The 26,430-nt window shown below is 45.9% G+C and overlaps 1 protein-coding gene across 1 annotated transcript in view; it reads right to left on the bottom strand.

Moving 5' to 3' along the window:
- Positions 1-26,430, bottom strand: part of LOC142586236 (thromboxane-A synthase-like) — a 69,139-nt gene that overhangs the window by 16,305 nt on the left and 26,404 nt on the right. The window contains exons 5-12 of the mRNA XM_075697487.1: positions 12,763-12,840; positions 10,534-10,630; positions 9,258-9,310; positions 8,154-8,250; positions 7,506-7,631; positions 5,213-5,447; positions 2,583-2,722; positions 1,360-1,492 (exon numbers count right to left, since the gene is read on the bottom strand). Coding sequence (XP_075553602.1) covers positions 1,360-1,492; positions 2,583-2,722; positions 5,213-5,447; positions 7,506-7,631; positions 8,154-8,250; positions 9,258-9,310; positions 10,534-10,630; positions 12,763-12,840 — 959 coding nt within the window. The remainder of the gene's footprint in view (positions 1-1,359; positions 1,493-2,582; positions 2,723-5,212; positions 5,448-7,505; positions 7,632-8,153; positions 8,251-9,257; positions 9,311-10,533; positions 10,631-12,762; positions 12,841-26,430) is intronic.

The following is a 26,430-nucleotide window of genomic DNA, read 5'->3' as shown; positions in this document are numbered from 1 at the left end:
AGGTTTTGCGAAACAACGTGGTAGCGCGCTATGTGAGTTGAACTACGTTACAAAGCAGTTATGTGGCATGCATTACATTAGGCCTTTCATGCTGACCACATCAGAAGTGAGAAATAGTAAGCAGTACCCCCCCCCCCTCCTATATACCCCGAGGAATATTATTCAGAAAACATTTACACACCATTGTTCTAATTCATCCTCGTTTTGTTTATTTGTTTCAGCATCGCTAGATTTGACGAGTACTGTCGGCGAAGCAAACAAATAACTGACATTACCGGTGATGCCAAACTCTTCCACACACGCGCACACACACGCACGCATGCGCACCACACGCACACGCACATGCACGTGCATGCTTACGCACGTGCGCGCACACGCATACACGAAAACCTTTACACACGTACACAAACGTTCATACACACACGCGCGTACAGCTGCTATACAGACTAACACACAGGCACACAAACACAAGCGTACAAACACATGCACACACACGTACGCAAATACACACAAACACCTGCACACAGAGGCACACGCTCACAGAAAAAACACACAAACGCAGAGGCACAAACCCTACGCACTGTGTACTCGTACGTACGCACACACGCTAACACATATGCACGCATGCACGCTTAAGTATATCCTGATCCAACGCACATGTTCTAATTTATGTTGGAAGTGGTTAATGAAATACTTTACAGCTAACGACAATGCGCACTAAGCTTTTGTTTGCTTTAAGCCTATGCAACGTGTTTCGATGCAATGGCTATGTTGTCTTGTGTCTAAGTGCCACCATCCCCACTCTGAGTGATTGGCCGATAATGGGCGCATCCCCAGTGGCACATACCGAATGGCTTAAGCAAAGAAAATTGTATAAATCAAACAGTCCACTGAATATAATGCGCTATTACATTAACAGGTCGGTTTACTTTACAGATGCTTCTGAGTCGACATTGTATATTCAGGTTTTATGTAGGAATTGATTTTTTTTTTTTGGCACGCAGAACAGAGGTTACTCTTCGCTTACGTGGGCTGTTTTATCGGTCAGCATAAGAGAGCTATTCGAGCGCGTTCGCTGGTACTATATACGAAGGTTCTTTGTGTGCCGAATTCATGCCAGCGAATACACACACACACACACACACACACACACACACACACACACACACACACACACACACACACATATATATATATATATATATATATATATATATATATATATATATATATATATATATATATATCCGCACAGATACTGACTGACGCAGCAGCAGCCACCCCAAACCCGGGAGGGTAGGCAAAGAAAGATTAGTCTCACGAAACGAAGTGCCACTACGACTTTTCCGAAAACGTTACCGCTCTTGGCTTCACTGGGGAGTTCTTCGTCGTTGTCTTCAGCAGCTGTAAGCTGGGTGGACGTTACCGAGCCTGCGTCTACGCGGGAATCCTTGGCGTCGATCATTAGCTGCAGCAAGTCCTTGCGGCGGAGCTGTTGAATGAGAACAATTTGGCGATTACACATTGCTGAATGCACCACATTAGTTTGCCCATTAGTCCACCTATATCATAATGATGAATGTTTCACGGGAGTATTCTCACACGCCGTATGCCGTTTCTCGATAAAGATAAATTGAGTACAGGTTGCCTGTGCATGCAGAACTAGCTTCCAAAAGCGATTCAATAAATGCTGACTTCTTGGGTGATTTGTCCAACATCTGCGCAGTGTATAGATACTGATTTGAAGTGGACAAAGAATGGCATTCGTTATAGGTCGTCTTGCAATATTGCGTTATCGATAAGCTGTAGAATGGACACTGGTTGGCCGTCTATTTTTTTTATTGTTATCAACCTTTAAATAGCACGTTAACAGGCGTTCACATACTGGTAAGCGGAGGTGACGCTAATCCCAGCACGTCACACCCGCAATCTTTTGGCGCACCTTAGGAGCCACGGAATGTCGGAGCTCATGCCGAAGTGCCGTGCTGGTTTTAAACGTTCTGGGCTGTGCGTAACTTCCAGCGAGCGGTAATGACGACGCTTCTTTAAGTTTCACCATCAAGAACAGTTAATTTTACAAGCATCTTGTGATGCACCTTCTCTTTTGTCAAATGTAAAATAATCCGCGAAGGACGCTATATAACTGTCTAGATTATCTGAAGCAAGGCTTCAGATAATCTAGACAGTTATATAGCGGCCGTACAAAATTCGTACAAAATTGTACGTCGTACAATTTGTACGAATTGTAAAATTGTACGACGTACAATTTGTACGTTCTACAAAATTTTGTTGAAGAGTGCCTTTAAGCAGAACTAGGGAAGCCCAGCCTGCGGCTTGCGGCATCTGTCGGCAATGCGCGAAACCACAGGCGTTTCGGCCGGTTAGATTTGGACACGGTTTGGACACGTAAAACCCTAGAATTCCATTCAATTGAATGTCATTGCTCGGTCCGCCTCTTCGAAATAAACAGTAGCAAAAAGCTTGACGATGTCACCGAACAGCTATTCGCACTTGCATTCATAACAGGGAACCAATATGACTTCATTGGAAATAATTTCCTTAACTCATCCACAGTCACTTACCGAAGAATCAAGTTGTCGTTCGGTAACGATTCGTTTGCATTTTTCTTGCACTTCAGCAAAGGGATGGACGCCATTGTTTTGGAAGCGCAGCAAGCGAAAGTTGACGAATTGTAGCAGAGCAGCTGAGCCAGGGAATGCAGCTGCGAGTACGCAAAAAAAAAAGTTGTACTCGCGCTGGAATACGCAAAAGAAAACTAAGATAACATATAAGGTCAAAGTATATATAGACAGGCTATTTTGTGTGTACATGCTCTTCGGGTGTACCTCCGTTATGCATTGCGTGCAAGGTTATATGTTCATGCGCTGCCGGTGTCTTGTGGAATATAATTTTGCTCATAGCATGCCTGTTTTGAACTAATAGTGATACGCTACGCATATTTCACTCGATATTTTTTCCCCCTCTCGTTCATTTTTGCGCCTTTTCTTGCTCACCGTATCTTTTTTTCTTTTTTTAGCCACCCCGGTTTATTTTCGACATCTTTGGAGCGTACGATTCTTCGATGGCTTATTTTCACAGATATACATCAGTTCACGCAACGGTGGTGGTGAAAACCTTGAACCTTTTGTCAAACCGGCAGACTCGGACAACTACTCGCTTAGGCGGGTACATTGTTGATCGCCAAACATGATATTGCGCTTGAATACAGAATAAAATTTAACATTGGAAGTTTTATGGACTTCCCCTACACAGGAAAAAAAAAAAGCAGAACTGTGGTAACATGGCAGTATCTCCTGTGTCGCGCGTGATCTTGGCGTTGGTGTTCCTGCGCAGCAGAAACTGATAAATGCAATTTAAGCCGTCAATTAAGAGTTTCCTTCATCATCATCATCATCATCATCATCATCATCATCATCATCATCCTGGTTACGCCCACTGCAGGGCAAAGGCCTCTCCCATACTTCTCCAACAACCCCGGTCATGTACTATTTGTGTCCATGCCATGCCTGCAAACTTCTTAATCTCAGACGCCCACCTAACTTTCTGCCGCCCCCTGCTACGCTTCCCTTCCCTTGGGATCCAGTCTGTAACCCTTAATGACCATCGGTTATCTTCCCTCCTCATTACATGTCCTGCCCATGCCCATTTCTTTTTCTTGATTTCAACTAAGATGTCATTAACTCGCGTTTGTTCCCTCACCCAATCTGCTCTTTTCTTATCCCTTAACGTTACACCTATCATTCTTCTTTCCATAGCTCGTTGCGTCGTCCTCAATTTGAGTAGAACCCTTTTCGTAAGCCTCCAGGTTTCTGCCCCGTAGGTGAGTACTGGTAAGACACAGCTATTATAAACTTTTCTCTTGAGGGATAACGGCAACCTGCTGTTCATGATTTGGGAATGCCTGCCAAACGCACTCCAGCCCATTCTTATTCTTCTGATTATTTCCGTCTCATGATCCGGATCCGCCGTCACTACCTGCCCTAAGTAAATGTATTCCCTTACAACTTCCAGTGCCTCGCTGCCTATTGTAAATTGCTGTTCTCTTCCGAGACTGTTAAGCATTACTTTAGTTTTCTGCAGATTAATTTTTAGACCCACTCTTCTGCTTTGCCTCTCCAGGTCAGTGAGCATGCATTGCAATTCGTCCCCTGAGTTACTAAGCAAGGCAATATCATCAGCGAATCGCAAGTTACTAAGGTATTCTCCATTAACTTTTATCCCCAATTCTTCCCAATCCAGGTCTCTGAATACCTCCTGTAAACACGCTGTGAATAGCATTGGAGATATCGTATCTCCCTGCCTGACGCCTTTCTTTATTGGGATTTTGTTGCTTGCTTTATGGAGGACTACGGTGGCTGTGGAGGCGCTATAGATATCTTTCAGTATTTTTACATACGGCTCGTCTACACCCTGATTACTGATTCCTTCAGAAATAACTAATGATTCCTAGCCAAAGAGAGGCTCAGGAAGTTGTTGAAATGTAGTTTATCAGACTGTAGTTATAGTTACTCGTATTGTCCTTGTGTTGGTAAAACCCGTGTCCTTGTTTTCCAGTTCTTCATTAGATATTGCTCCAGTAGAAACAAAGAAAGCCATTGGTACGAGAAGTATTAGAAGTAAAAAGCTTTACTGTTAGGAGACGTTCGAACGTTTTCTCAAATAACACGTCAGACAATCATGACACTCTATAGGAGCGAATGGGACGCTCAATGACAGCTACATAAAATCAACATTGTACTCGCCAAAAGGCGCATCTATAAAAAAATAACCTACCGAGATTAGCAACAATACACTTCCCCTAAGCGATTACAGGAAAGTTGAGCTCTCCCAGATTTAGGATTTATTCTTATCCACCATAAATTCCATTCACCGTGAAACCAAGCTCAAATGGCAGCCGACTATCTTTCTTTTCAAATAATCCGGAGTACATGCAGCCGGTAAATAAATTGACTGCGTATAAAATCAGTTAATAAGCGGCTATCCTACATGCATATGTATTGATAGCTCAACTTGTACAAGGTGCCACAATGTCGCCAGTACTTCATATCTCAGGCGACAGCCTTACAAGATTCCTCAAGCGCAGAAGTTATTGCGACCCACAAGGCTATGCCCATAGATTTGACAGCTGCTTAACAATGGCAGAGAGAAGTCACTGCGTGGCCAAGGTGTCGCGTCGCAGATGTCTGCTCACCGAGCAGGACGGCGATGATGGAGAAGGCGCATCCGAACAACAGACGGCAGCACACCAGGAATCGGTGTCGCGGGTGTTCCTGCAGATTGTAGTCGATGCCCATCGCGCTCTTGCAGATCACGTCCAGCGCGAGAGCGGCGTACATCTCGCCAGCCTCGAACTCCTCACCAGTCTTCGCCTTGCGGTCAATCTTGAAAACCAACTTCTCCACGGCTGAGATGACACCCGGAGACATCTGTGACGAGAACAGAATATGAGACGAGCACGAATGCTCGACACCGGAGGCTTGCGAGATAAAAGGGTGTGTCGGGGCGGGGGGCGGGGGGGGGGGGGGGGGGGGACTGGAAGAAAGTAAGTATTCAAATACCCGACGAAAATAGTTGTTCGAGAATGAGCCGTTAACGAAGGAACTAATTTAAGTTTTAAGTTAGTGCAATCAATCTGTCTCTTGAAATGCCCGGATCAGCCACGACGTTTGTATTTTTCCGACCGCTTGCACTTGTGGAAGCTGTTCGTCCTTCGACGGCATCCTTGAGAACATGAAGATACACGTTACAGTGTTTTCTACAATAGCGAGTGAACTTTTCTCAGGCAGCTGGAAATATAGAACGATCGAATTTCTATGACTACTGAGCTTGAGCTATCAGATCTCCTCCTGTGTGTTTGTTTTGTATGATACCTTCCGCCCTGAGCCTGAATAACTTGATTCTGAGCTATCGGATTGACAATTACTTTTGATGTCGTGTTCAAATGCTGGTTTGACTGTGCACATATTCTTTCCCTGCAAGAAGACCACGTCGAATGCCTGTGGCGACAAAACGAAACAAGGCTCAGTTATTGGGTGGCAAACAAGCAAATTAAAGGCTGGCCTGAACACTAAGAAAGTGTGCCAGAAGTGGATGACTCATATAGTCAAGCGCAAGAGATTAGTCAAGAACAATTAGTCCCTGTTTGATGTGGAACGCAGTTGGCAGAAGGGTGTGAAGTATTCTTCCCAGAGGAACACTTGGGCAATCATACAGACCGCTGTGTTGGTCTCCGCATTGAATCTTACCTTCTTTCCCGTGCACTGGAATCTGAGCACACATTTTAAATGCATGAGCATTTCAACGTCCACCCAACGAGGAAACCCGTCCGTTTGACCATCGCCAAAGGAACTAAATGTATGAAATCAAATAAATTCGAAAGGAAAAACGTTGGTGGTGGTGAGTTGCGAACATTCGACCCCACGCTTAGAATCCAAGTTTCTTAGCCACGCTTGCAGAAGGTGAATATAGTTGAACCGTATGAATGTGTTGTATCGGCGGTACAAAACAAACGTCAAAGGAGTACCGTTTCTATGCAGGCGTTGCTTAAAGATTTGGTGATGGTGAAATAAAAGCCATCTCTAGAGCCACACGTAGAGCCGACTTAAAACATTGTAGACATCAGGAAGATTCCGGCTTTGCGAAAATTTAATGCCAAACACGCGACATCCCCGAAGCGTTTAGGTGGTCGCGGGATACGCCTTTCGTTGGGGCGTTCCTTCACCGACAAAATTGTCATCGACCTCTGAGGACTCATGCGCTTCAGGGCGCGCAGCACAGATAGATAAACAGTCAACGAGTTGATAAGGATGATAAGGAGTGATGAGGGGTTGTATGGGTTTCATCATGGTTGATAATGCTTCGACGCGCATGAATGAGGTGCTCAAGAGCGATAAGGGCTTAGAAAAATTGAAGCAGTTGTGATAAGGTTAATAAGCACCGATAAGGGTGGATAACTGTCGTATCAATTCCTACAATGTTCATAACGACTGATAAAATTTGATAAGGGTCGGATAATGTCTGATAATGTTGATAAGAACAGATAGTGATTGCTAATGCTCTGGTTCAGTCCCATAAAGTTGATAACAACTGATTAGAGTTCATAAGGTACTGATCTAGTCCATAAAGTTGATAACGACCCATAAGGGCTGATAAAAGCTTGTACTCGTCAGGTCAAGTTTCATAAAATTGATCATCACAACGGGCTGCATGGAGATGAGCACGTGGCAGAGTGCTTACGCGTACTCAGACAACTCCCTGACGAGTTCCTGTGTGAAGTGTTTTCCTTTCTGCATTCCTTCTTTATCAGAACGAGGTCGCCGGAGCTAGCAGTTCAGCGTCCGAAGGGGGGGTTACAAAAACGTCATAGCCTTTGATGAGCACTGCCAAATTCTTTGCTTGGGGTGAAGCCATCGACTTCCATGTTCCTGTCTACAGAGCAGAGAAAACAGGAGATCAGCAACTGGTAAACAGTAGCCATAACTTACGAGTCTAAGCTTGTTGGTAGTGAACGAAGGTGTAAGGACGCTCCGCACTTCCTTCCATCTGTTTGACGTGAGCTGGAAGAGGCTTTTGTTTTGTGGGCTTGGAGGGCGCTTGGCCTGGAACAGGAGCTGCGAGAAGTGTCGCAGGCAGTAGGAGACGTCACGACAGGCTGAGACGGCGGGACACACAAGAACCAACATATTTAGAGGATCGAGGCCCGGCGTTTCTGTGCCAAAACTACGCCAGACTTCTTTAACGTAATAACTGCAGCCCACAGCTCATGTAGACAACAACAGCACCGAGCGTTAGTACTATTTTCCAACATATACCTACCGCAAGCGGCGCCGCGACAACAGTGATGCTGATCGGGACATTGTCGACTTCAGCCATTAGGTCACATTCGCCATCTTGTTAGCGCTTATTGGCCTAGATGGCTGCAACAGCCTGTCTAATTGGCTTAAGACGCCGTCGTTACAGAATTGAACAACATGACGCAATTTAACAATGTCCAAAATAGTGCCCCAAGTAAAAGCGATTCCCTGTTCTGTGGCGCGTGGGCAAAAGCCAATAAAAGGCATCAGACGTCTAATTGGTAGCAAGAAGATGCACCTGGCTTGTACAACAGCAGAAGCTTCATACACGTCACTCACCCCTCTGTCTGTGAAGTCATGGAAGTCCTTAATCTGTATCTGCCTCAGCAAGTTCAGGTCAGCAGTTAGGATCACCGGACGGTGACCGTTGAAGTACCTGCAAACCGAAACGAACATTGACTGTCTTACTTCTGGCCTCGTGAGTTTCTTGTAGTATCTGTTGAAATAGAGAGAGAAGCACAGTTTCTTCGTGCTATATGTTCGCTACTTCCATTTTCACGACGTGCATGATCCGAGTTGATGTCAGCTGGCCGGATTTTCTTAGCGTTTATAATATTGCGTTCGAAATTCGATGCTGGAAAGTGAGGTTGGGGATGAGGAGAGGGCAGCTTGAACGTATCGAAGACGTTTTAACATATAACACAATACATCTGGCAGGACAAGAAAATAACAACCGAAAGAGAAAAATAAAAAGAGAGACGCCAAGCAGAAAGGTAACCCTGAACAGGATACCTGATTTGCTACTCACAGCTGAGACGGGACAAAGGCGAGGTAAAAAGACAAGGAAAAGTAAGGAAAGTTGGCTGCAGCAACGGCGAAGAATGCCGTATACTACTGATGCTATGAGAGAATTAGGGATGGTCAATTACGCCGTGGCAAAGTCTGAGTGAAAATATTGGCAATGCTGTGATATAACGAGCAATTTACCTTTCTGATTTCTTTTGAGCTGCTTCGAATTTGGCGCGAAGTTCTCAACACCTGTATTCTGTCGCAAAATTCGGCCTTTATCTTCATTTATTTTAGAAAGTTTCTGCCTTACATAGAAGGATCGACATTTGGGCGAGTCGGTACTGGTTGAACATCTTGAAGGGGCAGCGCAATAAGACGCTGTCCTGTGTGTTCCTGCCTTCTGTCTTCGTCTTATTGCGCTGCCCCTTCAAGATGTTCCGCCTTACGGTTGCTTTTAGATTTACTTCGTTTTTAAAAACGGTATTATTTCACATTATTTTAAAACTAGTTACACGCAATGCTAATGTGTCGCATGTCATTGTAGTTTTATTAGCAGTCGCAGGTATATGAAACAAAATGATGTCAAATTATCGAAAGTTTGCTAACATTTTGCTATCAGTTGCAGATAGAGGGAAAACAAGTTGCCTTTCATACCCGACAGTGTCGCCGTACTTCTGTATCCATTCTCTGTAAGCTCTGGCAGGTGACTGTAAAAGACCATAGCAAGAATATTACGTGAGTTATAATTCTAATTCAAATATAGACCGCTTATTGCCACGATCACAGTAAGCTTAAACGCTGCTGGACTCTAAATGTTGCCACACGTAAGCGAAAGCTGACTTGAGAAGAGCTATCTCAAAAGAAGAAAGTGTTTCTGTGGAGGCTGAGCAAATTATGAGTCTCATGATGATGTACATAACTAAGGAAGGTATGCATGATATACCCACTGATAAATCGCCAAATATCTGTTTGCTTGCAGATGCCGGATTACTTCAGCATATCTATTACTCACGCTTTCTGCATTACGCTGGTGAGATATATCTTAATTATCAGTTTACAAGATGCTTGGAAAGGTTTCCAGTAAAAGAACTTTACGAAGATATCTTTTAAATTGAATATTTCGCTGCATAAGCGTCAGAACTTTGCTTAGCCACGCCTGTTACAAAAAGCCTTCAACTGGCATTTACACTGCGAGTGTTGCACACAGAAACACACGTGTGCGTGTTCCTCGCAGACTTACCAAACGAGATCGTTTGACAGCTCAGTGCCCATATAAAAAACCCTCAATTTCGTATTCCTGCCGCCATTGCATGTAGTGTGGAGGCGCTACAGGTATATATGGTAACGGCTTTCTTTGTAAGAACCTGGAGCCAAATCCACAAGCGTATGCCATTGCAACGGGAAACGCCCACACCCTCCGGGCCACTCCCCTATTGCTTCACCTTCCTTCTGGGAGACTGCGCTTAGAAGCTCAGACCCGCAAAGGCAGCGACGGCTGATCCTGCGGGCACGCGGAGTGGCGTGAGCTCATCGGGCCCTGAACTAAGGGATCCTCCCTACAAGGAAGTCGTCCCACTTCATTGAGAATAAGTGTTTTCGCTCTCTCATTTTCGCACGAAGGTGTTCCTTCGTAAGCGCTCTTTGCCAATGACCAGCCGGCTTCGCTCATAATAAGAACAATGTTTTGGGGTAGGTGATTCTAATGGAACACAATGGTCCACCGGAATGATGTGGAACACAATATGTCCTGCATCAGGATTGACTGGAATTTTCTCTTCCAAGCAATTTATGCGTAAGAGCTTTCAGTGAGTATGGGCCTTGGGACCAATCATCATTGGTATATGCAAAGAAACATGACCGGTAGATGTATGTGTATGACCCGCAGCTAGCGCTTTAAGAGGCGTCGCTGCTGGACATGAAAAGCGCTAACCTTACGGTACATCTCAAATACATTGCCGAGAAAGATGTTCGGCGTTGGCCCAGGTATGCCGAGTTTCTCGAAGAACTTGAAATGGTCTCTTCTTTTTCTGCAAGAAATGAAAATATTGTTGTGCAGAAACGTAATAAAATGCAAACTGAAACAAATAAGTTTTCAAGGTTAAATTCCTCTGGGATCATTGCAAAGAAACTACGTCGTCATGAAGATGTTCGCTGCCCCAGAAACTCCTATGTACTATAATCTGTATATAAAGTTATGTATTCTGTTACGTTAACTTAATAAATTAACAAGCGCGGCGCCACGCGCGCACAGGCCAACATAAGCACGTCTCACTCAATGAGCGCGGAGACTCGCTGTCAAAACCCTGGCGTGAGAGAGAGCGGCAGTAGCAGGAGCGAGTGAATTGACCTTCGTGCTGCCTCTCACTTCAGCGCGAACTAAGTGGCGAGAACACAGCGCACACGAACCTATGAGCCCTCGGTGCACCTAGGCTATACTCATCGCAGATGGCTTTTAAGATAAGGCCCGCGCGACCGTGCGGCGTACTCTACTCACCTCAGATTGGATTCAAGATAAGGCCCGCATGGCCGCGCTCAGGCCCGTCATACTCGGCAGCCGCCGGAGTAAACCCCCCCACCGATGTCTTGCCCGCATGCAAGACGGTGTGCTTCCTCCCCGACATCCTCACTTGCGTGCGCGAGATCAAGCCACCATCCTCGCCTCACCCTCGCGCGTTTTCACTTGCACTCTAGAAACAGTTGCTCCCTTTGGGGTGTATATTTGCCACACAACAATAACCGTCATCTGTCTTGCTCGCATTTCCTTTCTTTAATGCTGCGAGCCCAGTACTTCCAAGTAACGAATGGCATACGCGTCATCAGCATGACAAAGCATTCCCGACAGGAAAGTAACGAGCGCAGAGTTTTCAAGAAAGGAAATGCGGGCAAGAGTGATGACGATTATCGTTGTGTGGCAAATATACACCCCAAAGGGTGTAAACGTTTCTTAGAGTGTGCACCTACAACATACAGCACGCGGTGACGGTGTTATCGCCCGTAGACTTTATACGGAACATCACGGTGATGGCGACGACTGAAATGCACCTGGAGTGTCATATAATTGCTATCGCAATAGAGAATAGTAGAGAACTGGAACTTCTATGTCAGCATGCAAGAGAGAGAGAGAGAGAGAGAGAAAACAAATTTTATACAAAAGAGCGCGCGAGCGTAGGTAGTCCCTCCGCTCTGCACTGGGTGGCCCCTCAGTCCAGGAGCCCTGCGGCCTTAGCTACCCTTCTCGCTCGGTTGACCAGGTTGAGCTGGTCAACCGGAGAGTCGGAGCTGAACAGCCCTGCTGCCTCCCCTTACCGGGTGGCGGGGTGTGTTATGGCTGTGAACTCTGGTGTGCTTGCGCAAGCCCATACCATGTGGTAAAGCATTGGGCGTTGATCGCAGTGTCGGCATTTATAAGAATACAGCGCAGGATGTATGGCGTAGTGTAGACTGAAATGTGGATATGCGCTTGGATTTCCCGCGGATTCCTCTCGCAGGCGACAAGCGTTCGCGGAGGCCAGGCGTTCAGCTCACCGCTTACCTAACCATGTTACACGGTCATGTGTTTATGCTAGAATTCTCCGCATACCCTTTGATTCTCCTCCGGCTTTGATATTTTTTGCTGTGCTTCAAGATTGTCATATGAGGCTCTCTCCGGTCTTTTGTTTGTTTGTTTTTTTACTCCGCGCTTAGAACTATAAAGCCTTACGCTATTCATGGCGATGCTCCGCAACAATAAGTCATTTTTTTTAAAAAACGAATACGTTCCTTAGCCACTTTAGCCCATTTTTCGTGGTTGGTCGATGCTCAGCAGTCGGATACGGCGAGGAGGAAGTTTGTTCGTTCATTACTTCGTTCGTTCGGGTTATTCACTTACATTGAAGCTTATCAGAGAAGGGTTGTGTATAGTTCTTAGGCTTACAAATATTTATTCGGCTGTTGCTTGAAAGCTCCTTGAAAAAGCATATGTGCCGAAATTTCAAGCGCAATTCAATGTATATATACAAATAAACAAACATGCAAGAACAACTAAAGTATTCCGCATATATGATGATACCTTCACTAAGACGCCTCGTAACGAAGGTGTAAGTTTTGGGCTGCACATGCTGCACATCAACCTACGTTCGAGATAATAAACAAAATATTTAGTAAATACAGAACAGCTTACATCAGCCAGTGAACGAGAAGCAGAATTACGACGGCGATGAAGAGCTCCCACTTGATGTGCAGACTCGGTGTTTCCATCCTGCACATTGGAACCCATACAAAGCAGCACAATATTAGATGCAGCAATAAAAAAAATTAGTAGCTTCGAACAGCAAAGTATCGATTACGATAGCAAATTTAGTTGACAGCTATAAGAAGTAAGGAAAGTAGTTTTATCGGCCGTGTAGTCTTGTAAAGATTCGCTTACTAACTAAATTATCAAGCATGTTGTCACGCATTCACAAGCAAACATGGACACATCTGACTCGATGGACGCGCACACTCGTGGTCAAAACGCTCGAGTGAGAAAGGTGCGGTAGCAGCAGTGAACGAATTGACCTTTGTGCTGCCTCTCGCTTCAAAGCGAACTATGTGGCGACAACACACCCAGCCGCCACCATTGTAGAATGCCTCGCCCCTCTTTCTCGGTTGCCTTGTGCGCAACAGAAGACGGCACGCCTTCTCTTTTGCGCGTGCGAGGTTGAGCCACCCTCGTCGGCTCACCCTCACACACCTTCACTCGCGCATTCAGCATACGGCGCGCGGCGACGATGTTATCGCACTTGGACTTTATACGGAACATCATGGCGACGACAACGGCGATGGTGGAAATGCGCCTGGAGTGTCCATATAATTGGTACCGCAATAAAACAGAACAAAAGTTCACGGGCAGCAAAACTTATGCAGTAGCTTTCTTTTGGAAAAGTTCTTTTTTCTCAAGCTATTTTTCCAACAGCTTTTAGTTTGTGGTATCCACCAGAACTCTTGTATTCCTGGAAATAAATCTGTAATGTATAGTATTGTTTATATAGGCTGTCCCACGTAACTTTCTCAAACGTTAAATATATTAAGATGCTATGTAGACGGACAGGAGGAGGAGGAGGAGGAAGAAACTTTATTTGTGCACAGCAGATTTGAGACCTAGGCCTCTCTACCTAGATGAGGGCCTCGAGCCCTTGGGCCCTGGCGGCATCTTCGGCCTGATGGATTGCCTTGAGTTGGTCTTCCGGTGCACGCCTGAGCAACGCGGTCTCCCACTGCTCTCTCGTCTTGTTTATTTTATTCTGTGTGGGTGTCCGAGGACAAGCCCAAACCATATGTTGTGGGTCCGCCCTTTCTTGACAGAATCTACATCTATCCGTGTAAAGGTCCGGGTAGTAGCGATGGTAGGCCACCGGGTTCGGATACGTATCTGTTTGTAAGAGGCGCCATGCGATCGCTTGCGGTCTACTCAGCGAGGAGTGTGCCGGGGGGAAACGGGCCCTTCCCAATTTATAGTTTTTGGTGATCTCGTTAAAGTTGGTCATCCGGTCTCCCTCCTTTCCCAGTATTTGTTGCGTGTTACCTGCTCGGCCTGTCGTAGACGGACAGAACAAAAATTATATTTTTTTGCGTTGCTTGGTGATACTGAAATTATTTGTTTCGTTTCGCCTACTTAGATAATTAGTCGTAATTAATAAATCAGCTTCTCAAATATTATAATTACATGAAAAGCCTCAATAAGAAAATTGTAGAACGACATGAAAAACTACCTATACAGATTTCTGTTGCTCAAAACGTGTTACGTGGATGTGTTTTTCCGAGCGTGAAGAGAGCCCGCAAATGTACGCAAAATTGCCGCGCGACTGTCCACTCGGGGCACTTGCGTATATTCGCAGGCTTCTTTCACGCTCGGAAAACACATTTACATAGCACGTATAGAGCAACATAAAGCTGTATCGGGAGGTTTTCATGCCTTTCTACAATTTTCTCATTGACATTTTTCATCTAATTATAATATTCGAGAAACTGATTAATTAATTACGACTAAAATGTGATTAGGTAGGATGAAAAGAAATAATATGAGTATCTCCAAGCGAGGGCCAACAACATTACCTTGGTTCTATCCAGCTACATGTCATTCGCATATATTTAAAGTTTGGCTAAAGTTACGTGGGACACCCTGTATTATGAAACGTCTCCTCGAATAGAAGACGGCCCCTATGTTGAAAGCGATCTGTAATGAGTAAAGAGTACGGTGCTCCGCGCGCTCATAGCTTCGTGGGCACTACGTTCTGGCCGTTTAGTTCTCATTGAAGCGAGAGGCAGCACGAAGGTCAATTCACTCCCTGCTGCTGCCGCGCTTCCTCACTTCAGCATTTTGACTGTGTTCATGTTTCCTTGCGCGTGCATGCATGCTTGTTAATTTAATTAATAAGCGAATGTTTACAACAGTATCCGGCCGATAAAGCTACTGTTCTTACATCGTTCAGGTGTCTGCTAATTTGCTATCACAATCGATGGTTCGCATTTCGGGCGAAACTGCGACTTACAATACGTTTTGTGACTGTGCTTGTGAATTTTACCACGCACACAGACTTTTTTTAGGCGAAGCTTTCTTTGCCTCTTCCTCCCACTTGCGGAGGCTGGCTACTAAATACATGATTATTCAGCCACTGAGCATGTACTGCTGCATATGCACCAGAATGCACAAGCACAGGCAAGAAGTGAAGACGAAGGCAACAGAAGTCTGCCCCAGAGAACTGCAGAAATCGGCAACCAAAGCGGCGGAGTTTACCGGAAAAAGCTAGACCAAAGCGCCTGCATTGAGCTTGGAATTGAAGGAGGCCTGCTAATAAGCATTCAGCTTAACAATATTCTATTCTTTAAGTGCGAACAGCACGGACAACAACCAGACAAGTCAAATTTGACAAATCCGCTTCTGTCTCGTTCGCTCACTTGTCCCATTGTCTGCGCTGTCAACCAATTTCAATATAAGCCAGCCGCCACATCTCAGAACACTCAGGTGCTGGAGAAAGCGAGCATTTGCTGGCTCGGTAGCGCTAAACGGGACAAAGACGTTTGGCGCTGGTTAAAAACGAGGAGGGTGACAAACATTACATCGAAGAAGCAGGAAGTGCAACAATGACTTCTTGGCGGACGTGAGCAATGAGGAGCGTGACGAATCCACGCTTGGCAGACGGGATCAGCGAGGAGCGTGACGAACATGAGACCCACAAGCAAGAAGCGAAACAACGACGCTTGCGGGATGTGTGGGGCGAGTACACTGACGAATGTTACACTCACCCGCGGTAAGCCAAGCAACCACGTTTGGCAGACGGGATCAGCGAGGAGCGCGGCGAACGTTACACCCACAGGTGAGAAGTGAAACAGCGACGACTGGGGGACGTAAGCAGCAAGAACGGGACGAACATACGCCCACAAGCGAGAAGCAGAACAACGCGTTGCGGACATGAGCAGCGAGGAGCATGACGGACGTTAAAAGCGCAAACGGAAAGCGGAATCACGCTTCGCGGACGTGATCAGCGAGGAACGTGATGAGCATCACACAAGAAAGCGAGAAGCAGAACAACGACGCTTGCTAAATGACCCGTCTTGCGGAGCAGTTTGCTATGGAAAAACGAGGTGGCACTTATGGCAGCGCGATGGACGCTGTCTCAGCGAAAGCGTACGAATACGAAAGCATTGCCTCTATTGCCCTGCATCTGTGCCATCAGCTGTCAGGAATGCGACTGGGTTTTCGCGAACGCACTGTGCTCCATTCACGCTGCAAAATGGGGAACGGTGGAGGGAAGACGTGGGGAGTTAGTTGACTGTATAAATTGTGACTGGCATATTAAGGAATAGAATGAAATTGTGCGTCCAATTTCACGGATCGCTGCTACACATGGCCTGTCCGTGTTAATGGCTCTTCTTGATGCACGGCTTCCCTCGAGGATAAAAAAAAAATTCACTTATCTGCCAGCGTTGTATCACTAACCTCCACGGAAAGAACTTCAACCACGGAACGTCTGCACAAACTAGTACCGCTCGTTATGCGGTGACAAAGAGAGTAGCGCCGCTTCTTGGCATATACTAAGTTTCTCTCATGTTACTTACTCACATCCACCCCAACTCACGCGCAAACTTCCACTCACTCCATCGCCAGCGGATGAATAAGAGAACGGGCGCACACGTGAATCAATGTGCCGTGGCATGGGTGACAGCGGCAAAACTCACAGCACACCGATGTTCGAAGCTAAACGTTTCCTACCGGTCTACAGAGTAAGCGAGTAACTAGCGATAATACATATTTGCTACAAGCTACTACAGTTAAAGAACAGATCACCTACGTTACAAGTCTTGCGCGACGTGAAATCAAATCTAACGCAACTGAGCACGCCCGCGACCGATCAAGCAGAAAATAAACAATCAGACAGTGACCGTCCGCGGGACCTTGCTCAGTCGGAAACGTACTTAACAGTATTTGCTAAATAAAGAACGAAGAGCTAACCACAGTGGTACATATTGAAATCGTAAGCGGCAAGTTACGATAGGCTGGGATACATTTTTAGCCCCGCTTTTAGTACAAGCTCCGTTTACGCTGCTTGCTCCGCTTGGACAAAGCGTAATGAGCTCCGATAGCGCGCACATGTCCTCTGAAGCTGCGGCTAAAGCCTAGCGTGTCGTCCACCCGGTCCCCGTCTACGATGTACGCCGAAACAGGGGTTTGCAGAGCCACACTAGCATCACGTACGTACATCGATTGTAAACACAGGGGCAACGGAGGCAGTTGAGGCAAGCAATGGACGCGTCAACACGTGATCAAACAAGGCAGCGCCCACGGGATTGCCGTGAAGAGCATCAATACATGAGGAGTTGGGACGGTGACAAATATTACATCCACAAGCGATAAGTTGAATAACAATGTTTGGCGGGCATAAACAGCGAAGAGCGTGATGAACATTACATCCTCAAGCGGAAAAGCTTAACAACGCATGGAGGTCGTGATGGGAGAGGAGTGGGACCAACATTGCACGCACAAGCGACAAGGGGAAGGACGACGCTTGGCGGCTTTCGGCAGAGAGAAAGGTTGCAATCCTGTAAGTCAGCAGCGCGGTGGATGAAGACGTTAGAAGATTCGTGCGACAGCGAGCCCCGCTTCTAAATATTGTGCCACGTAAACAACACCAGCAACTAGAACAGACTCGAGAAAAATGCAAGGTGTATGTGAATTCATTCGGCGCATATAATGACCCTACGCCCTTGCAACTGTGTGGCCCTATGTGAAGTCGCATATCCTATTACGAACACCGGCAGTACCGACCGTGCGTGACGCAAATAAATTTTCATGTGAGTCGTGGAAGTAATGGGCAGTGCGTAAGAACAGCAGAGACGTGCGTCGCATCAAGTCAATGTAAAGTGTATTTGTGTTGCGTCGATAGTACGCCGCCCCGACATCGAAACATTCGCATCATTTCGTTACATCAGCTTGATCACGTTACATTTGCATAAATGTTACATTGCATTAACGTCACTAGCGTACATTACAATTGCGCCATAGCGTATGTTTGCTTTAGCATTACAATAAACATGAAAAATACATTACCCTATTACTGAGTTCCGCATATCAATGGGATCAGCCATTTTTTTTATTTACCTCGTTCACTGAACGAGCTGTTACACTTTGGTGAGCTTTCGGGAGTGGTCTGCGTGTTAAATTATGCTGGCGAACATTACTGCGCTCGCGTGGACGGTTGTCTTATGCGCACTATAAGACAACCGCCCGCTGTGTATCGCGTTCTTCATTTTCTCTCATACGGTAAGGAGCATATGGTGTGACAGCGAAGCGTCAGTGCATTTTGCTTCGATGAGCCAAGTCAAGGAAAATCGATGAGTGCTAGAAAGCGTTCCGGTTCCGATGTCGTCTTGCAAGAGAAAACAATGGGCTCAGCGACAGCACGCTGCCACAGAAAGTAATACAGTGAAACCTCACACCAATCCTAAAGTCACGTGGAAGTTGTGATCTGAACAAAACGGAGGGTCAGAGAAAGGTGGAAGCTTGAAGTGGTCGGCATTGGGAGAGTCTGCGCCTGAGCCTTCACAACAGAACACGGGTGATGTGCAGGAAGACCAGAGTTTGGCAATGTTTGGGACATCTGCAAGCTCTGGCGACGCCCTCAGATGAATGAGCTAATTGTATGAAGACATAAAATCCAACACTCGGCACGCCTCCAGTTTCATTGGCTTCTCTATATTCACTCTTGGGTTAACGTCATTTGGGCTCGGCCACGGCGGCCGCATTTCGATGGCGGCGAAATGCGAAAACACCCGTGTACTTAGATTTAGGTGCACGTTAAAGAACCCCAGGTGGTCGAAATTTTCGTAGTCCTTCACTACGGCGTGCCTCATAATCAGAAAGTGGTTTTGGCACGTAAAACCCCATAATCTAATCATTTGGGTGTTACCGCATAATCGACGCTTTCACAGAGTGAAACCTTCGGTGCATTCTTTCGTTTGTTTACTCTGCTACCCATCTGCATTGCCTGTGTGAGTAAATTATAGAAAAAAAATTATCTTTTAACGTATTCTAAAGAAAGCCAACGGTTGGCGTGAAAATGTGTTTCACGTCTTCGCACAAACATCAACAGTCGGAAATGATCTTAAAGAGCTAATTGGCATTAGCACAATATGAATCTCCCGCTTTTTGGGCAGTTCCCCATTGTGGGTATGCGCGATTGTGCGGGAATCATAATAATCAACCGCGCGCGGTGATCGTCTCAAAGCTGCTAACTTTTTGACCAATCGCACGCGCTTTATCTTGAAAGCGATCTGCTTTAAGGCCATAGATGGGCCGACCGCTCGTAACTTTACGTGCGCTGCGTTCACACTGCTCATGTTGCGTTCAAGCGATAGACAGCACGAAGGTCACTTCGCGCGCTGCTGCTGCCGCGATTCCTCACGCCAGCGTTTTGACAGCGAGTGTCCGCGGTCGTCAAGTGTTCATGTTTGCCTGTGCGCACTGACACCATGCTAATTAATTCAGTTGGTAAGCGAATGCTCACAAGCGAGCGTTCTACACCGGTGACTGCTGCGTAAGGCGCGGCCGCGCGCGTTCTGCCTTGAATACGATCTGCGATGCGGGCAGGGTAGGCGTTTAGGCGCACCGTGGGCCGATACCCTCGTGTGCGCTATAGTACACATACGCCTGCGCGCCCCCCTCATTCACAAAGTGAATGGTCACTGTAACATTTTAACGCGATAGCGTTAAGGAGTTCGTGTCGCAGAAAAGCTGGTGTCGTCGGCGTCGGTGGCGTTGGCCGTGAGCGATAAATCCCGGCAGGCACTTCATGAATAACATACAACTTGCAAGATGGGCTGGGTGGGAATCGAACCAGGGTCTCCGGAGTGTGAGACGGAGACGCTACCACTCAGCCACGAGTTCGATGCTTCAAAGCGGTACAAAAGCGCCTCTAGTGAATGCGGTGTTACCTCAGAAACGAGCCGTAGAAAGTTATACTGTGGTGTATATCAGTAATTATGAACATGTAACTTACAGAAGTCGCAGTTAGACGAGTAGCGAAGTGCGTTTCCGCTACATTTCTTCTGCGCTTTCCGCACACGCAGAGCCACCTTGCGACAAGCACAGAAGACCCCCTCCTCTCAATGTACGGCGCTGCCCCGACAGGTGGCGCACCACGCGCGCATTGGGGCTGTGCGGGGACCGGTGCGAGGCGCGTCGCGGCCCGGACTCCCATTCCCTGACGACGCTTCGCCTTGCTCCCTCACGGGTTGCAGAATCAAGCGTCATTCCTTTCTTTAGATCACTATCTGTCTATCTATCTGCCCGTGCCGATCACGACGTTTGGCTGGCGTGCATCGTTTCCCCCTCGAGACACCGAGTTCTTTGGTTCGTTCCGCTTGCTCAGGCGCACGTTTCGTTGCCGCGCCGAACGCTGCGTTGCTCGACGCTCACCGCGTCCGATGCGGGGCGCCTCGTAAGTGATCGCTGCGCCGTAGCCCATTGCCTTACACCCCTTTGAGGGCCGACGGGAACGCTGTCGCGTTTCACACCTGCAGGCGAAGCTTAAGCGTCCTCCAATTTTTCTTTAATTGTATGCTGTAGGACGTCCGAATGAAATATCGAATCCCTACAGACGATATCGAGCGTTTCAGGCTTTTTTACATAGCAAGCCATGTGTCGTTCATCGTACATATATTCCTCTTTCTTAGAGCAAGGTTTTGACAGGAAGAGTGCCAGTGTGCAATTTAAGTACGGTGGTTTTGGCGGCAGATTTGAGCGCCATTTTGTTTACCCTATTTAAAATCTTTTGCCCTGGGCCTTTCGAATACGATGAGTGGTAGATAGGATTAGGCAGCACGTTGTCAATTAGGTCTTTATAAAGCCGTTTATTTGAAGCTTCACAGATGTAATCCATGGTGAATTTTACCTTTACCATACTGTAAGCCATAACTCCTTCGCGGAAGTATCGGGTGGAACTCCCTACACACCTTGACTAGAAGACAGTACAAATTCGGGAAGAAATTCACGCCGCCGTACTTGCATGCATGTTCGTAAGAACTCGTCATATAGAAAAAAAAGTTCCCCAATGATTACGATACTCCAGAATGCGAAATTTCAGCGCAGCTCTGCAGGTGTTGTAATGTCGCGATATATTGAGGCGAATAATTTGAGAGAGACATGTAGCAGAGTCCGCAGTCGTCGTAAATCTGATCTGCGGTTCAAGCGGATCGACTTTTATACATGACTCATCGAAGGTTGCAGCGTATCGCTGGTGCCGCTTAGCTTTTGTTAGGTGTTTAACTTCTTTCAAGTTCTTGTTTTGGTGAAGACGTTGCTTCGTGTGACGTTTTCTTTCTATTTACTGCTCATATACCTGTGATCGCTTATGACCACCTGGAGCTCATATTATTGTAAATAGTTCCTGCACATAATGATTTCATTCATTGTAATAAATAATCATGTTTAAAAAAAACGCACTCGCGTCCTAATGGTTGGAGCATCGGGCTGCTCCCCCAGGAGTGCCGAGGTTCAAAACTGGTCGCTGGACGCGCTTCATTACTTCTTTAAGCAAATGCAAATTTTATCGGAAAGAACCCGACCAGCAACCAACCCATGAAACCACGAAATGGCAGGCAAAGAAAGCTTCGTAAAAAAAAAAAACTAGAAAAAATACGTTACGATGTCCGATGCGGGGAATCATTCTTCGGTCCTCCAGCCACAATCGGTCCTGCGGTCCTTCGGGCCACAATCGCCTTTCTTATTTATTGATTAGACCACGACCACACGCATACTCATTTCTGAGTTGGTGTGATAGAAGTATACGTAGACCACAATCGCACGTAAACTTCAATCGTGCCAACGTGAAATTATTCGTCGGGCACTGATGGTGATGATGATTTCTATACTAAGGGGTATACACACCACGAGGTATCGGAAAGGAGCGGGCGGTACATTTGAAATAAATAAGAAGAAATGAAGATGTTCAAGGGGGCAGTAATTGAGTTTTCACGTTGCGTAGCATGGGTGCGCGAGAGCGCATGCGCGCGGGCCAGTTTTCTTTTTTCTTAATTTTTTTACGTCAAAGACGCAGGTGTTTGACCTGCGTCTTTGGTCGAATTTAGAACACTTCATTACCCGCTTCACGAAGGCCACGCTTCACATAGGTTACAAGATGTGCGTTTAATGTGTAGAATTCTTTTTCCCACTATGCAGTGTTACGCGGGGCTTCAGCAGATGAGTGGTGCTCAATTTTATGCACATGAGAATCCTAAAACTACGTCCTTTACTGCTAACTAGTAGTAAAGGACGTAGTTTTAGGATTCTCATGTGCATAAAATAAATCCGCCTCCATTCCGCTCTCTGAAAGTGGATGTACAGAGAAGTTGGTGCAGAGGTTAGACGATCGTAACACAAGCGCCACCGCCAGAAGAGACGTACGTCAAAGTGCAGCATACATCCTCGTTCTTATAGGACTTCCGCCAAGCGCAAGTGCTTTATTTAGCTAAATTACTGTTTAAAAGTAAATTGCTTCAGAAAATTCGTAAAGTGCGACTGATGCAATGGCTGAATGCATGGTAGCCTCGGATTGTTATTCGAATATACGAGAAAACATAAATATGTTACGCGAAATTTGAAAGACAGAGCCCTTTTCCAGCGGCCATTTGAGGTCTGTACGAGTGTGCCGTGGCCACTAGGTGGTGGTACCCGGTGGTACCCGGTGGTACCGTTATCCTAGCATACATCCTCATTCTTGTAGGCCCTAGTCCGCCTAGCGCAAGTACTTTATTGAAGTAATTTAATTTCTCAAAGTAAAATGCGTCAGAAAGATTGTAAAATACGACTTCCACACTACTTACAGACACGATAGCATGTGAGAGTGATTCGAATGTAGAAGAAAACATAATTCTGTAAGGCGGAAACTCAAACACAAAGCGCATTTCAGCTGCCGTGTTTTGGGGGCGCACGCCGCGAAAAATCCCGACGATCTAGAGGATAACAGCTTCGCTGTAAAATACAGACCGTTTCAATAGGGTTTATTCGAGCTTGTAGATCACGAAAACTTCCGTTGGCACAAAGCGACATTAATGATCCATCCACCGGTGACAACTTTCGCCGGTGCGGGCCGTAATTTGTCAAGGATTACACACCGCAGGCATTAGAGCGTCCGCCATCAAATGTCGCAAGCAAAAGCTTTTGAACTTCCGTCATCCGGTCGGCTCGCGCGCGCACTGTAAATGACGAAAAGCGAGTAATTGGTGGCCATGAACTTTTCTCTGCTGATAAACCAATGGAGCGACACATGCGGATGCGCGCGGTGCGGTGTTTGGAACTTTAGAGATTCCTACAGAAAATTTATAGAGGTAACTCTGGCGCATCACTCACGCATGACGGACAAGCCAACATGGGAATGATGTAGTAGTGCGTGGATTTGCGTAAACTTCATCATTCCGGCTTCAAACGGCTTTGTGACTTTGCGAATTGATTATTTTCGACAAACTCTTGCATTATAAATGTAACTAGTACTAGTGATAATCTGCGAAGAGTCTTGTGCATTTAGAAATGTAGCATTGCTTCGAAGTTTACACCAATACATGCAAACGCAGCGTAGTAAATAAAGCCAAAATAACGAAGATCTTACAAACCCATGTGCTAACCGTCATTCCCATGCTAGCTGAACTACGTCGCAGTGCCAGAGTTCTGTCTAGCAATATATATATATATATATATATATATATATATATATATATATATATATATATATATATATATATATATATATATATATATATATATATATATATATATATATATATATATATAATGACTACAAGCTTTCACTGCAATAACTGGCTTATCCACGGTGGCACTCTACTGTTCAGCACAGTGTCGACCGTTTAATATCCAGCTGCGACGCACCTTTTCCTTTACTAAGCTAGTACGCGAACTAAACACAAGCGTTCTGTAATCTGAACGCTCCTTGTAGGGGACTCCAGGTGGTTAAGCAGAATTGGAGGTGTTCTCTAGCTGCGTCTAAAAGGAAACGTAAACGTTTTGTGTAGTAATGGCTTCTGAGCGTATGCAATCATGTGTCTTTGTTTTGGAACCAGTTATCATTGTTGCATTGGAAACGTGAGTTTGCATTTTTAGTATACCTTTTTTTAAATAAGTAGGAGCTACTTCTATTTCTTTTTCCGGTTCTTACTGCCGTGCCCTGTATTCTTTTTCGATGTCTTCAGTTTTTTTTACGGTCTGTCATTTTTCTTCTATCGTTCCTTCCCTTTTCCCTGTCTTCAATTTTCATGCTATCTCTTCCTCCCTAAAAGGTGCGTCTAAAAGGAAACGTAAACGTTTTGTGTAGTAATGGCTTCTGAGCGTATGCAATCATGTGTCTTTGTTTTGGAACCAGTTATCATTGTTGCATTGGAAACGTGAGTTTGCATTTTTAGTATACCTTTTTTTAAATAAGTAGGAGCTACTTCTATTTCTTTTTCCGGTTCTTACTGCCGTGCCCTGTATTCTTTTTCGATGTCTTCAGTTTTTTTTACGGTCTGTCATTTTTCTTCTATCGTTCCTTCCCTTTTCCCTGTCTTCAATTTTCATGCTATCTCTTCCTCCCTAAAAGGTGGGTAAGCGTTGTGCCCTCCTGGCGGTCGTGGTCAGCCTGCTTCTTCCCTTCTTGTCCACTGTGCCAATTTTAATGCGAATACCATTCTTAGCCTATTTCAGCCATTTTGTTACTATCTATATAGCCTCTTTGCGACTCTCAAATAAAGAAAAAAAATCCTTCAGAATGTTTCAGACGCCGGGAAGAATCGAACCCGCCACACTCGCGTTCCTTTACGAAAGCAGCGCGATATTTTCGTGTTGCTCCGCGAATTCCCGCGAGCAGCAGGGATTAGTTCTCAGCGTTAGCACGTACCGACGCGCCACCGATCTTGGAGGCCACGCAAGAAGAGGGGCACTTCGCGGGCGCGCCGCTAGATGGCGCAGCGCATCCAGAGGGAAGTGCGAAATAGGAGCGCGGTTGCAGTACGCTCATGCATACGTGTTTCCGCGGTAGCAATGCGGCGTTTCGCTCCATTCCCTGAATTATAATCACATTAACATCAAGAATTATTGTGAGATACATTTTTCGGAATGTTTTATACGTTTTCAAGCTAAGCGCTAAAAATAAATATCATCTTATGAGATAGTTATCTGTGGAGATAACGAGGCAAGTGGTTTTTGAAAAGGTCTCTCATATAACGCATGTGCCGCTTTAGAACGTAAAATCATCTGATTTCAATGAAAACTCTCTTATGTCATTATTAGAAATGCACAAGACAAGGGCGTCAGCTAAACAGCGGCCGCCGATAGTTCATGCGGAGTATCGGGCTTATCCGTCGATTAAGGCTGTATTGATGGGACACGGGGCGCAGAAAGTCGTGCTTCCGTTTTCTTTATGTGAACATTTTGTCCCATCTCGATGGTGCTAGGATGCAAAACAAAGCGGCAATTCGTTTCACGTTCAGGCAACGTAACTGTAGAGATTCCTATACAGTGGGATACCCTCGGAACAAGAATACAGCTGCCTTATGCACGGCGTAAGTCACAATTGTATCCGATGGCTTCCCCTACAATAATCGTGCGTGGCATTCAAGTGCATATCCACAGGAAGTCTGCTGAATGCAAGACGACCTCAATACAGATACAGAACTCCTACAACAACTGCCGCCAGGGAATCAAGCAAAGCCAAGTTGCGAATGTGTTACGTGATAAAGTAAACGAGTTCATATTGGGTTTAGATCTATGAATTTCCCTCACGTTCCAGTAAATTGCATCGCCTCATCTGACATGCATTTCAATGTGAAACCCGACATACCTCTAACTGAAGCTCCCTTTCAAGAGGCGTAACTACGGGTGAATTCCCTGCAATGTCTAATTATATAGCCACAGCGAAAAATTTACCAATACTTGTTCTTTTATTATTCGCAGCCGCTCACAAACTCAAACAAAGCGTCTATTTGACGTATAATTAATTACCAGGGTGGAAGAAATCATGAAATCACCGCACAGCCGGGGAAAAAGCGCACGAAATGCCGCCTCGAATCTCATGGTATTACGCGCGATCCTCCCGCGTAATACCAGCAATGCTTCGACCGTGAAAGAGCATGGGCACTTCGCTTTCTAATTTTATTATTGCGATAGCAATTATATGGACATTCCAGGCGCATTTGTGCCATCGTCGTCGCCGTCATCGTGAGGTTCTGTACAAAGTCCAAGGGCGATAAAAGCGCCGTCGCGCGCCGTATGTTGTACGTGCGAATGAAAGCATGAGATGCTGAGCCGGTGAACTCGGCTCAATCT

The sequence above is a fragment of the Dermacentor variabilis genome, chromosome 6, assembly GCF_050947875.1.
Source record: "Dermacentor variabilis isolate Ectoservices chromosome 6, ASM5094787v1, whole genome shotgun sequence".
NCBI classification, from domain to species: Eukaryota; Metazoa; Arthropoda; class Arachnida; order Ixodida; family Ixodidae; genus Dermacentor; species Dermacentor variabilis.
Note: the sequence above shows the minus strand (reverse complement) of the source record. Positions and strands in the feature narration are given on the sequence as shown.